The sequence below is a fragment of the Melitaea cinxia genome, chromosome 12, assembly GCF_905220565.1.
Source record: "Melitaea cinxia chromosome 12, ilMelCinx1.1, whole genome shotgun sequence".
Classification (NCBI taxonomy): Eukaryota; Metazoa; Arthropoda; class Insecta; order Lepidoptera; family Nymphalidae; genus Melitaea; species Melitaea cinxia.
This window is the reverse complement of record NC_059405.1, coordinates 9,288,437-9,303,522: the sequence shown is the minus strand read 5'-3', so window position 1 is coordinate 9,303,522 and position 15,086 is coordinate 9,288,437. Positions and strand designations below refer to the sequence as shown.

Below are 15,086 nucleotides of genomic sequence, written 5' to 3'. Positions count from 1 at the left end.
AGGAACTTATATAACTTCCTTGGACACCTCACACTTGATAGCGGCCAAATATGTGTTCAACTTGTGAAATTCGATAACAACGCCCGCAGCCTTTTTAGTTTTTACGTTAGTCGTTAGCAGAACGACAATTTCAGCGGTCGTGGTCGTTGTGGGCATTAGGTGGAACGCGCTCAACATTTCAACGAAATGTCAAAACTCCAGTGTCAATGCAGTTTTACAATGTCAAATTGTCAATTCAATCATTGATTCATTATTGATTTCCTTCAATTTTGAAAATACATTTAGCAAATAGTTATATGGAATTCGTCGAATAATATATATATAAAAATTTAGTCATATTATTTTTAACAATAAATAGTACTTATAACGATTATAATGAACCAAGAGACTAATAGATTAAATACATTTACAAATTGGCCATCTTCAGCTCCTGTAGATCCTATAAGAATAGCGAAAGCTGGTTTTTTTTACACCGGCCAAGGAACAGAGGTTGAGTGTTTCAGCTGCGGTGGAAAAATCTCTGAGTGGAATTACGGGGATCAGGTTATGTGGAGACATAGGAGAATGGATCCAAACTGCGCTTTTGTTGTGAATCCATTAGTATCTGGTAACGTGCCCTTAACGATTAGTCGTGAATGTAATCCTGTTCAAAACACAGAACAGACAAGTGACTTACAAAATAGTCAACAAAATTCAGAGCAGTCTGTTGATTATGGTATTACTGAAGAAGATGAAATGTACAAAAGTGACGCTTTACGTTTATTGTCGTTTGTAAACTGGGATGTAAGAAGTATTTAATATTTCATATTAATTTGTATTTACTACATTAATTATTACCACTAAAATAGTTTAAAAATCATTATTATAAAGAAATTCATATCACAAATTTAAAGTTTAATTGTTCAATTTTATGGTTATAAAATCTAATTTTGTTCTCTAATGTCTGATTTGTGACATAATTTTTAATCCGACTAACCACATTTAACTTACCAAATAAAGGCTTAGATGAAGAAGAAAAAAAAACAATAATAAATTATTATTATCAATATAATAATGTAGTTTTTATTGTATACCAGAAAATATAATTAAAATAAATTAATAACTTTAAAATAGCAAAACAATATAGGTCTTCATAAAAGTGTGTTTACATTATCTGTATATACCTAATTTAGTAAAATTAGGTATATACAGATCTTAAATTTGACTTGTTTTAAGATAACACAATAAAGATTTTGTTAGAGAACTGACCTTTAAATAAGTTAGCGATAACTTAACAACTTTGACCTTACTACCTACTGTTTAAAGTTTTGTTTGGTTTTCTAAAGTATGTAATCATTAATCATTACCTCTCTTAGTAATTATATTTCTTTTACAGGATTTGTCTGTGTCAAGGTCAGAATTGGTTAGTGCTGGATTCTATCATGTCGGTGAAGGACGTATTCGGTGCGCATGGTGTGGGGGGGAACTTGCACCATTTAGAAACTTAGGATCACTGGGTACACCTCTGGAAATACACAGAATGTAAGTGTGTAACACTTTAAAGGTACGAAAAATTATGAAATAAATTCTAAAGCAACAATGCAGATTGTTTAGTTTAAAGTATTTTTTTTACTGTTGTTTTATGTTAATGGTGGTATGCTTTGTGACCTTCTTATGGACAGTAAAAAAAAGATTATAATGTAAATTATATCATAAAAACAATATTATGTTTTAAATAAAACAAATTTATTTGTTTCACTTCTTTAACACAAAGTCTTAATACTATGAACAAAATTAATAATATTAGGTCTTTACCTATGAAATTGCCGTTTTGACGTACTGGCTATTTCAAAACTAAAAAAAAAAAAAAATCGCTTAGAACTCGATTTTAAAATTATTTTGTCCAATTTGGGAAATAGGGTAGTTTTCATCTCAATCAGACCTGGTAGGTGGCGCTGCTATCAGTATGTAACTCCGAAACTACTGAACCAATTTTTATCAAATTTTGTAAGCATCTGTAATTTTGTCTGACTTGGAACTTGGAAGATATGGTAGTTTTTATCTCAATTGGACTCAGTAGGTGACGCTGCTATCTGTAACTGCTGAATCAATTTTTATCAAATTTTGTAAGCATCTGTAATTTTGTCTGACTTGGAACTTGGAAGATATGGTAGTTTTTATCTCAATTGGACTCAGTAGGTGACGCTGCTATCTGTAACTGCTGAATCAATTTTTATCAAATTTTGTAAGCATCTGTAATACGATTAACCCTTTCGATTAAAAATGAATCATTGAAATTAGTCCTCCCAGTCAAAAGTTCTGAGGTAACATACATAAAAAAATACAATCGAATTCAGAACCTCTTCCATTTTTGTAAAGTCGGTTAAAAGTCAATTCGTTTAAGGAAAATATTCAAATTGTGATAAGTTTAATAGGTAACATTTTAAACATTGTATCTCTCGAATGACACATCCTATTCAGAAATGATGTGTAATAAATACATGCAAAATAGAATATAAATTTATAGTTCTAGCATATTTAATACAAGTACGAGTAATGTTGCTCCATAGGGATTCCCCTGTCATGCGACTCATAATGTTAAATATAATCTTGTATAATCTTTTTTCATATTAGATAAAGTCATATCACAGGTGAGTTCCTACAGATACAACATGAAAATGTTTATATGTTTTAAATCTCAGAGTATATGACCATCTTGTACTATTCTTTCAAAAGTTTTTTTTTAATTGAAAACTTATTTAGCCGCGTTGGGCACTTTTTAGTATGGCAAAATCTTATGGCTTCGCGTCATCAACATGCTCATGAATGGCGCATGCGCAGCGGCCGTGTGCTGTGCGCATTAGACGCTTTTTGGATGAGTGAAATCTCGCGCGTTCGTATCACCGCCGTGCAAATTTTAATACTAAAAGTTCTAAGTTTCCACTTCTATCGGCAGTCTCTATAACTGCCAATTTTTTAAAAAATATGAGGAGTAAAATCTACTGAACGAATGACCTCGTTACGTTTTTCGTTGCCAATTTTTTTTGTGGATTTAACTCCTTAAGAATCAATTTTCATACAAGGCCTCCGGTAGGAAAAAATATGAGGAGTAAAATCTACTGAACGAATGACCTCGTTACGTTTTTCGTTGCCAATTTTTTTTGTGGATTTAACTCCTTAAGAATCAATTTTCATACAAGGCCTCCGGGATGAAAAAAATATGAGGAGTAAAATCTACTGAACGAATGACCTCGTTACGTTTTTCGTTATTTGATTCGTTTTTACCATTTGTGCCTATTTAGACAGTCGATCTGAAGGAGTAAACTCCAGTTGTGCGCCGAAGCTGACACACTTTTGTTGTTTGTTATCATATAATGCTATTTTCAGGTACTTTCCGAGGTGTGAACATGCAGCAGAGTTAGAAGAAGGAAGACGTAACAGTGAATTTTCTCCCCCAATATCATCGCCTTCATACACACCTCCTATACAATCACCATCGAATACCTGTAATAAACCACAATCGTGAGTGTGTTTCAATAATATATGTATATCAAAATATAATATTGGTTAATTTGATAATATCTATAGGTCATTATCAAATAATTATGTGGTGTCATGGGACACCAGGTAGGAACGAAGTTCCTTCGGATAGTATAGAAGCAACACAATTTGGAAAAAAAAATGTTGAATTTTATATTTTATATATTTATATATAATTATAATTTTTTATATTTTCTAGTTCTTGATTTTTTTTTAAATTTTGTTGATTGGTTGTTAATTAAGTACATAAAAGTGTTTAGGAAATTAGTATTTTAGAAAATACCGTAAAATAAAATAAATAAAACAAAATAATAATAATTATTTATTTTTGTCGACAGTATAAAATTACATAAATAATTAAAAAAAAAAGTTTAGTAGTAATATTTTAGTTTTACAAACGTCATATTATACAGTCCTGTGACTGATATTACGTCACTTCCGTTATATATTTTTGTTACGGTTTTAGTTTCACATTTTTTTCAGTTCGGTCGCCCAGCCAAATGTCAAGCCTGCCGTAAGGAACTTCGTTTCAATTAGATAAATATTTAAAAAAAAAGTTAAAGGAATTAAAGAATCGAAGTAGTAGTAAAAAAGTTTTAATGTGTGAGTATATTTCAACACAACTATGGTTAAAGTTTTGTATAATTATTCGAATAATACAAAACGATCGTAAATCAGCTCATTCAGGTAGGACACAGCAGGATATTATATCCTGCTCAAAATCTGAAGCCGGACCCTCTGGGGAAGTACCTTAACCTTACAGAAGATCACAGGTAAATAATATTGCTCTCAAGTAGCGTTCTGCTCCTGTGGTGAGTAAGGTTGCAGGAGCTTGGGGGGAGGTCCAGGGTAGGGTCGGCAATTCGCTAGTAATGCTTCTGGTATTGCAATTATTTATAGACTACATTAACCGCTTATCATCATGTGGTTAAGCTTGTTTACCGATCGAGTCTTATATAAAAAAAAAAACTAAACCAGTGGTCTATAACATTGTAGGTCAGGTGCGGAACAGAACGCCCGTGTAGTGGAAGCGGGCGGTGAATGGCGGTCCCTGGGGGTGGTGGGTGGTGGGGCGCGGCACCCCTCGCGTGCAGCGCTCGCTGCTCGCCTCGCGACCTTCGAGCGCTGGCCAGCGGACCGCGCTCAGGCTCCGCGAACACTAGCCGATGCTGGTTTCTTTTATACGGGGATTGATGACCAGGTATTGTCTTTTTTAAAATGCGCACTGTTGCTATTTATATTGCGACGATTTCAAGTCTGCATCATAATTTGATTCTATCTATGTCGTACATTTTTTTTTTACATTTTTGATTTTACATACAGAAGTATTTTCGGAACTGAAATTGAGCGCTGAATTTGTAACTTACAAACATTTATAGATGTAAATATTAATATTTGATGACTATTAAATACTTTTATATTTTATTTTTAGAATTTTGAGGGAAAAGTCTAGGAACCCCTTTTTAATATAATAAGGCTGTTTATATTTTTTATGGAATATTTGGTGATGAGGTAATTCGCTTGACTTCTACGAGTTAGTCGTTTCCTACTTGTCTGGAAATGATTTTGAAGGGAGGGATACAAACCACAATGCAATCCATCTTGTGATATATGTATAGACACAGGGTCCATTGGATTGCACCTTCTCCGATGCTATTCTTTTTACATGGCATTGATAACCAGGCCGACCGTCCCATCACTCAATATCTTAAACACTTTTATAGGTAGTTAGTTTTACTGTAAGGGATCTAGTGAATATAAAATTTTAGTGTTCAAAAATGTTTACTGTAAATATTTTAATAAAATTTGAAAAAAAAAAATATTTTGAGCATGAGGTGGAAATCCTTCTTACATTAAAGAGTTCTTACTAACGCTTCAAAATTTTATTACAAATTGCAGAACTACATTACTAAACATACCTAGTTTATGTGTAACTAAAATTGTTGTCCCTTGTGTATTAACATAATAAATCTTATCATATTGTAAAAGATTGTAATAAAAATGCGGAAATTGTACACAAATATAATTCTATATATTGTTGTTTTTATGTTATAGTTAAACACATTTATTATAACTAGTGGTCGCCCAGTGGTCGAAATTCGACCATAATTAATTTGAATTATATGTTTGAACATTATGAAGGTTCTGTTGTTTCTATAATAATCAACATAATTGTGTTTGCTCGCAAACGAAAAAAAAAAACCGACTTCAATTACATCGACGAGTAATACAACGTGGATCGACGAAAAAATAGTCAAGTAACTACGTGTTATCAAAGATTACTCAAAAATTAGTTATCAGATCTCAATAAAATTTATATGTGACCACATGACAAACATCAGCTTTCGATTAAATTAAAAATTATTAAAATCGGTACACCTAGTAAAAAGTATTTGCGGATTTTCAAGAGTTTCCCTCGATTTCTCTGGGACCCCTTTAAGATCCTGGTTTCCTTATCATGGTACTAAACTAGGGATATCTCCTTTCCAACAAAAAAAGAATTATCAAAATCGGTACATTCAGTAGAAAGTTATGAGGTATAATACAACGTAGGTCGACGAAAAAAGCGTCAAGTAAAAACGCATTATTAGATATAACTCGAAAAGTAGTTGTTAGATCTCAAATAAATTTAAATGGGACCAATTGACACACACCACCTTTCGATTAAAAAAAAATTGTTGAAATCGGTCCACACGGTCAAAAGTTCTGATGTAATGTTCTGACATAAAAAAAAATACTGTCGAATTGAGAACCTCCTCCTTTTTTGGAAGTCGGTTAAAAAGAGTATATATAATTTTTAATATCATATCAAAAATCGACCATTCCGTACCGGCTAAAGCACCGACACGATCAGTCGGAGATACAGGTTCGATCCCCACTGGAACGGTGGATTTTTGATATGATATTAAAAATTGTTTAGAATTCCCTAATGTGTGGGTAACACAAAAATAAATAGTAAAGAGTATATAATTATGCTTGTGTATGTCAAATACATAGTAGTGTGTGTAATGTTTTTTTCTTATTGATTCAATATATTTTAATGCATAATTTAAAATATATATATATATATTAGCATTCTGCACTCCTTGTCTATATAAACTATAAGTGTGCGAAATTTCATACTCCTCCGTCCGCGCAATTTTCGTAAAAAGGGGTACAAAGTTTTTGTTTTGCGTATTAATATATAGATGTCTAAAGTTAAATGTTCGTAAAGAAAGAAAACTGTTTTACATAAGGTGGAATTTAATCAGTCATCGGTAAAATTAATGAACGCTTAATCGTAGGATATCGAGCGATCGATCCAACTTGTAACATTGTACTGCTGGGCATAGGCTTCTTTCTTCATATAGGAGTAGGATTGGAGCTTAATTCACCACACTGCTCCACTGCAGATTGGCGGATATGTTTCATACTATGAGTAACGATCGCTATCAGTTATTTATGATAACAATTGGGACCGATGGTTTGACGTGCTCTCCGAGGCAGAGAGACTGATAGAAAGAGAAATATTTGTACAAATACAAATTGCAGGATATATTCTCTTACAGAAGATCATAGCTAAATAATAATGTTATCAAGCAGTGTCGTTTTCCTGGGGTAAGTAAGGTGACCAGAGCTCCTAGGAGGATTGGGGTTAGGGACGGCAAAGCGCTTACGATGCTTCTGGTGTTGCAAACGTCTATAAGCTACGGTTATCGCTTCTCATCGGGAGAGCCGTTGGAAGAGGTGGTAGTTGTATTAAAAAATAATAATATTCGGTGTTGTTAAGGTGCGGTGCTTCTACTGTGACGGCGGGCTGGGCAAGTGGGAGGCGGGCGACGTGCCGTGGTCGGAGCACGCGCACTGGTTCCCGCACTGCGGGTACGTGCTGCTCGTCAAGGGGAAGGAGTTCGTCGACGCCTGCCGCAGCCGCACCGTGCAGCGGACGGTACGCTTCACTACTGACTACTGACAACCACTCACAAGTGGGAGGCGGGCGACGTGCCGTGGTCGGAGCACGCGCACTGGTTCCCGCACTGCGGGTACGTGCTGCTCGTCAAGGGGAAGGAGTTCGTCGACGCCTGCCGCAGCCGCACCGTGCAGCGGACGGTACGCTTCACTACTGACTACTGACAACCACTCACAAGTGGGAGGCGGGCGACGTGCCGTGGTCGGAGCACGCGCACTGGTTCCCGCACTGCGGGTACGTGCTGCTCGTCAAGGGGAAGGAGTTCGTCGACGCCTGCCGCAGCCGCACCGTGCAGCGGACGGTACGCTTCACTACTGACTACTGACAACCACTCACAAGTGGGAGGCGGGCGACGTGCCGTGGTCGGAGCACGCGCACTGGTTCCCGCACTGCGGGTACGTGCTGCTCGTCAAGGGGAAGGAGTTCGTCGACGCCTGCCGCAGCCGCACCGTGCAGCGGACGGTACGCTTCACTACTGACTACTGACAACCACTCACAAGTGGGAGGCGGGCGACGTGCCGTGGTCGGAGCACGCGCACTGGTTCCCGCAGTGCGGGTACGTGCTGCTCGTCAAGGGGAAGGAGTTCGTCGACGCCTGCCGCAGCCGCACCGTGCAGCGGACGGTACGCTTCACTACTGACTACTGACAACCACTCACAAGTGGGAGGCGGGCGACGCGCTGAGATAGCAATTAGCTACTAACCACCATTACATGTGGTGCTATACAAGAATCTGAAACACCGATGTACATTGCTAATTAACTTATAAACCTCGAACAGCGTTTGTTTCGTGACATAGATAATGCTCGAGCTGCGTCTATAATTCCTCATATTGTTGTAAATTGTCCCTACATGTAGTAAAGTTATGGTAAACATTTTTTAATCTACTTATTGAAGATTTTCTCTTTATATTACTTATAGCAAAATCCATTTTTGTCTAAATTAAAGCGTTAGTATTAGAAAATCCAAATGAAAAAACTTCCAGTTAGTGTTGTTAACACAGTTTCAGAATAACTTTTGTGAAAAAAAAAATTATTGAACCTCCTCCTTATATTGAGGTAATATACAAGAATTTACATAATTTATCTTTTAAGGATAACATTTTAAAGTTATAAACTAACATACATATACCATTCATTAAATAGTAATATGTACAGGTGTTTGCCGTGGTCTGGGTGTTCGTGCAATCCTTGTGGGTCTCCCCACTGTGCCTCGGAGAGCACGTTAAGCCATCGGTCCCGGTTGCTATCATGTACACCTGATAGCGATCGTTACTCACAGTAGGGAATATATCCGCCAACTCGCATTAGAGCAGCGTGGTGGATTAAGCTCTGGTCCTTATCCTACATGGACAAAGAGGCCTATGCTCAGTAATGGGATATTACAGGCTGAAGCGTAAAGAGTATAAAACAAAGTCGCTGCACGCTGTCTGAAGTGCTTAGACCTTTAAAACTACGAATTTGAGAATAAAATTTTTATATTTTTTCTATTCCAGTTCTCAGCTGACAGAGGTTTGAGTTCTAGAACTCGAAATACAGCAGTTAATTTTCCAGTTACCGCAAGTCAGGTGAACAAATATATATTATAATAATAATATATAAATATGTTCCCTCTGTTCACTAAGATAGATTAAATAAGACGACAGGGTTCCATGCAAACAACTCAATTTATTTGTATATATTCAACTCGGTGGTAATAACACGTAATAGTCGGCGGGGTTGAGCACTTAATCCACACAAGTTCCTAATCCTCACCTAAATTGTAATAGTAGTGCCGTGGCATCATAAAATCAGAAGCGGAGATTAACATTTTTGAAAAGTAGGTTAATTTATAATAAGATTTACAATAATTAAAAAAAATATTAATATTAATATAAAATTGTTTTTTTTTTATATATATTTCAATGTGGGATTTAAATTATAATTATGTAGTTATACAACGTTACAATATATATCTAGAAAGAACTTTAATTATACAAAGTTAAAGTTACTAATATTAAGTTAAAATTTAAACATTACATAAACATCCAACAATTTAGTTTTGATTTGGTTTTACTAGTAAGTTTTCACTGTCTCTGCAACCTTGTGGGTCTCCCCACCGTACCTCGGAGAGCACGTTAAGTCGTCAGACCCAGTTATTATCATGTACATCTGATAGTGATCCCATTGGAGCAGCATGGTGGATAAAGCTCTGATCCTTCCCCTACATGGGGAAAGAGACTTATGCCCAGCAGTGGGATATTACAGTCTGAAACGTAAACATTTTCCATGTAAATTCAAGGAATTAAACAAATCCAAGGAATTGCATACTATTATCAATTCAATTATGAGTTATCTCCAATGTCACTAATATAGCTGATGAAAAGTTCTTATTAAGCTTCCACTTCAGCCTATCGCAGTCCATTGCTGGATATAGGCCTCCACAAGTTTGCGCCAAAAGTGACGTGAGCTCATGTGTGTTGCCCTTAGTCACCACGCTGGGCAGACGGGTTTGTCACCGCAAGGCTGGTTTTGTCGCACCGAAGACGCTGCTGCCCGTCTTCGGCCTGTGCATTTCAAAGTCGGCAGTTAGATGGTAATCCCGCCATCGGTCGGCTTCACATTACAGCCTGAAGCGAAGCGAAGCTAAACGAAGTATTCACTGAAGAAAAACTGCTATACTTTTTGGAACGAAGTTCCTTACAGACATTTGGCTGGGCAACCGAACTGAAAAAAATGTGATACTAAAACCGTAAGAAAAATATATAAAGGTAGTGACGTAATATCAATCACATGACTGTATAATATGACGTTTGTAAAACTAAAATATTACTAGTAAACTTTTTTTTAAATTATTTATGAAATTTTATACTATCGACAAAAATAAATAAAGACATTAGGAATTCTAAACATTTTTGAATATCATATCAAAAATTGACTGCTCCAGCGGGGTTCGAACCCGCGTCTCCGACGTACCGTGTCGGCGCTCTAGCCAATTAAGCTATGGAACGACACGGTACGTCGGAGACGCGGGTTCGAACCCCGCTGGAGCGGTCAATTTTTGATATGATATTCAAAAATGTTTAGAATTCCTAATGTGGGTAACACAAAAATAAAATCTTAGATATTAAATAAAGACATGTTTTTTTATTTCACTTAATAGTTTGAATTATTATTATTATTATTTTGTTTGATTTATTTTATTTTACGGTATTTGTTATTTTCTAAAATACTAAATTTCCTAAATACTTTTATGTACTAAAATAAAAACCAATCAACAAAATTAGAAAAAATCAAGGACTAGAAAATATATATAAAATTCAGCATTTTTTTTTCAAATTGTGTTGCTTCTATACTATCCGAAGGAACTTCGTTCCTAGCTGGTGTCCCATGACACCACATAATTTTTTACTTTACATTAGTGTTTAAGTTAACAATATTAAAATGAACGTTTTTCTTTTTTTAGATAGAAGAATGTATGGAATCAAGTCCTGCTGTAGCTGCTTTGGGAGCGGGATTGGACGCGGCTCGAGTGCGAAGAGCTATAGTAAGACGATTACGCGCTACAGGTGAGTAAAATTCAACTTTATGACAATGGAGTTAGGAGCCAATTTTTAAATTTAAATTTTTTGACATAATTTATTAAGTTTTTCTACTGAGAATTGGAAACAACTTAATTCCGTCACACAATATAATGTTGGTCCCTGTTTCGAGAAGTAGCATGTTATAAACTAATTTCCTTTCAAATAACTGAGGTGAAATTGAGGAAAATTATCTCTAGTTAAAAGATAGAATATCATCTACTTTTATTATTATTTTATCACAATAGTGTTCTTATATGTTATCAGAGTAGTCATGTCGGTTATTTCGAATATATTTACAACTAGTGTCTCGAATGAAGTTGCAAAACAGAGTGGGCGCTATGTACAGACTCCAAAAGATGGCGTTTAAGAACGAAGTACCTGGGTGACCGAGCTTAGCTCGGTATTTTTAGTAAATCGTGTTTTTTGGAAATCATATTTAAATACGAATTACATATTGATGAAATACGAATAACATTTTCCGATTTTACCGACATAATAATAAAAAATATGAACTGGTTCTTTAAATAAAAATTGTGAGTGCAATTAGAAAAAAAAAAGGAAAGAAATAATCGATCTGGAGACATGGGATTTGTACCGTGGTCTTTTTTTTTTTTAAATCAAATTTAAGGGCTTTATCGCAAGAGCGATTATGTCGCCCTGGTTAGGAGACGTAGTTTATACCGTGGTCTTCTCGGACGACTCTGACCGCCAGATTTACCACTTGAGCTATTACAACTTTGTCTACAGATCGCGAAATTTACCTTTGTATTCTAACGATTCTAAGAATTTAGCCACCCCCTCTCTTCCCGTGGGTGTCGTAAGAGGCGACTAAGGGATGACAAGGTTCCGCAACCACCTTGGAACTTAAGAAGCCGAACGATGGCGGGATAACCATCCAACTGCTGGCTTTGAAATACACAGGCCGAAGACGGGAAGCAGCGTCTTCGGTGCGACAAAGCCAGCCCTGCGGTCACCAACCCGCCTGCCCAGCGTGGTGACTATGGGCAAAACACATGGGTTCACGTTATTTTTGGCGTAAACTTGTGGAGGCCTATGTCCAGCAGTGGACTGTTTAGGCTGTAATGATGATTCTAACGATATTGTAGTCATTTTTTCATTGCCTAAAAACGGGGATAAAACGACATTTTCTAAAAATGAATCCTAGCTATATCGATTTATCGCCCCCGAAATCCCCAGCATACTAAATTTCCTGAAAATCGTGGGAGCCGTTTCCGAGATTCAGAATATATACATACAAGAGTATTAAATACGAAAATTATGAAACTGCCTAAAACTAAATTTAGATAATGATTGACGAAAGATATGTAGGATCAATAATCCATAATTGCGTAACGATTTAATTATAACTGTGTTAAAAATCTAATTATTTTCAAAGTCAAATCAACGAATATATTTTTATTATGCTAAAATCGGGCGATCAATGATCCTTGAGACACAATTGTATAGCACAGGCTTGAGACGCAATTGTGTAGCATTGCCCTTGAATTTTACAACTCTTCATTTTAAATCTAGATAAGGATTTTATGTAATATCAGTAGAGTGTATTGTTGCACAATCCTTAAATTGAATACTGCTATTCTAACAAATAAGCAATTTATTCGTTTATACTAATACGTATCAATTGTATTGATTAAAAATAAACTCCTTTAAAAACTTCTTGATTTGGGTATGTTATAAAATGTTATTCTACGGCGTATAACAATGAAGCAGTGCAACTATAATTTAGGTGAAACCGCGATAATCATCTAGTTTAATACAAATAAAAAGTGCAACACAATTATACTATTTCATTTAGCACTTGATATTGTAGCAGAGTACTATTACTTCATACTACGATAAAGTATGATTGATTCTTTGAAAACTTTAATAAGTACATTTCGATCAGTTGTAAATTTCCACAAAGATACCAATTACTTTCACATCATATTAGATTTAATTCTATAAGTATATCTACAGTCTTCAGGCTGATTTAAAAAAAAAAAATTTTCTTAATATATTTCGCAGTTCAAACTTATTGTCTTGTTTAAAACAACTGTAAAACTAAAAAAAAAATTATAATATTTTCACTTCCTTAGTATTGTGACTTATTGTGATTTTCGCTTATATCATTAAAATTAACGTAGTATTTGAACATTACAAATACTCGTATATTCTATACCTTTACTACTAAAAATAAAATCAACATGTGTAAAATTTGATGTTGGTAAAGTCCAAAAAATTTGTATAAAGTGTATCGGTATAAAACTTACGTATGGTATGCATTTATTTGTATTCTGCATAACTTACTTTAAGGTTTCATACCTTAATTTTTTTTTATTCGATTCAAAATTGGCAAAATATTGCACAATCGAAAAAAAAAATCAAAATAAAGCCTCTTTCATTCAAACTTTCATTCTTTAAAATTAATAAGAACAAAGATTTTTTTTATTATAATTCAGGCCTACCATTCAATTCGTCTGAAGCGCTAATTGACGCAGTACTAGATGAACAGTTGAATGAGGAAGCTTGGTCGGTGACACCTCATAGTCAGCGACTCGCAAGGGACATCCTCGCTGAAACGTTAAGGGATTTTGCACCTCGATCTGGGTAAGTTATAGAAAAGTTATGCAGATATTTTGACAATTTTTTTTTTTTTTTTTGTAATTTTAAATACACCTTTTAAGTAATACATTTAGTAGGTTTTAGAACTAAAGAATCTGAATGAGTAACAGTATTTAGTTTCAAAACATATTACAAGTGTTATTCTTTTAATAGTTCTATTACCTTTTTCTGCTCAAAATATGGAGCAGCCCGACTGGGGTAGTACCTCGACCTTACAGAAGATCACAGCAAAATAATACTGTTTTCAAGCAGTATTGTGTTCCTGTTGGTGAGTAAGGTGACCAGAGCTCCTGGGGGGATTGGGGATTGGGTCGGCAACGCGCTTGCGATGCTTCTGGTGTTGCAGGCGTCTATAAGCTACGGTAATCGCTTACCATCAGGTGAGCCGTACGCTTGTTTGCCGACCTAGTGACATAAAAAAAAAAAAAAAAAAACCTGATCCACTAAGGAATTTGGACGTGCTTTATTTTACCTCACCTTTATTTTAAATACTCTTTTTTATTGATTGAACTGAGGTTACGTTGCAAAAAGCTGCCCTAAACTGATACTTACTATTCATTTATAACAAAAGAATATACAAATTATTTTGTGTGTATAACCATATTTTGGACATCGAAATATTAATAAAAGTAATGGTCGACCAGTGTGGCTCTTTGCTAACTAATTACCGAAATCAAATATGGCCGGATAGTTTGCTTAACTCTGATGTTTATAGTTTAAACGATTTTTTATTCAACATATGCAATTAAATAATCTATAAGGCTTTTCATATTTTGATATTTTAGACTTCATCAGTTTATAACAATATATTTTTCACCACTTTCTGTTATTTAGTTTTAATAGTTTTAGAACCTTATAAAATTAAAACGAAAATTTATCAATCAAGAGTTTATACAAAACAAAAGACTATTTTTTATTATTACTAATACTTAAGGCGCTACCCTGACCAAATAACCTTGAGCATTCGTTCCCTCTTTGCCGCACCCCACCTCTACAATACTTCGTAAAACACTACTAGCGCCATTTGGTAATCAACTTACGAATATGCGTAAAAAATATAGATCTTGGAATCCGTAGACATGGCATTCATTAAAAAAAAAATTTAATATATATATATATAATATGTTTTATTTAATATTAGTATAATATATAATATATTGCTGTGTACAATAAAAAGTAAATTAAATTTATTTTTTTGGTGCGTAAATAATTTTAGTAATGAATTCAGTCACTACACTTACGTTCATAATGAATACTTTCTACTTTTTAACCGACTTCCAAAAAAGGAGGAGGTTCTTAATTCGACTGTATTTTTTTTTTATGTACGTTACATCAGAACTTTTGACCGGGTAGACCGATTCCGACAAATTTTATTTTAATCGAAAGGTGGTGTGTGCCAATTGGTCCCATTTAAATTTATTTGAGATCTAACAAC

At 34.9% G+C, this 15,086-nt stretch overlaps 1 protein-coding gene and 1 long non-coding RNA gene across 2 annotated transcripts in view; one reads left to right on the top strand and one right to left on the bottom strand.

Annotated features, from left to right (window-relative positions):
• The first annotated feature begins 375 nt into the window (after positions 1 to 375).
• The window catches only part of LOC123658305 (baculoviral IAP repeat-containing protein 7-like), a 19,475-nt gene continuing 4,764 nt past the window's right edge, over positions 376 to 15,086 (top strand). The window contains 8 exon segments of the mRNA XM_045593744.1: positions 376 to 783; positions 1,376 to 1,521; positions 3,367 to 3,507; positions 4,516 to 4,720; positions 7,289 to 7,447; positions 8,963 to 9,034; positions 10,912 to 11,014; positions 13,489 to 13,636. Coding sequence (XP_045449700.1) covers positions 376 to 783; positions 1,376 to 1,521; positions 3,367 to 3,507; positions 4,516 to 4,720; positions 7,289 to 7,447; positions 8,963 to 9,034; positions 10,912 to 11,014; positions 13,489 to 13,636 — 1,382 coding nt within the window.
• The window catches only part of LOC123658308, an 18,706-nt gene continuing 18,660 nt past the window's right edge, over positions 15,041 to 15,086 (bottom strand). The window contains exon 3 of the long non-coding RNA XR_006743852.1: positions 15,041 to 15,085. This is a non-coding gene — a long non-coding RNA (uncharacterized LOC123658308). The remainder of the gene's footprint in view (position 15,086) is intronic.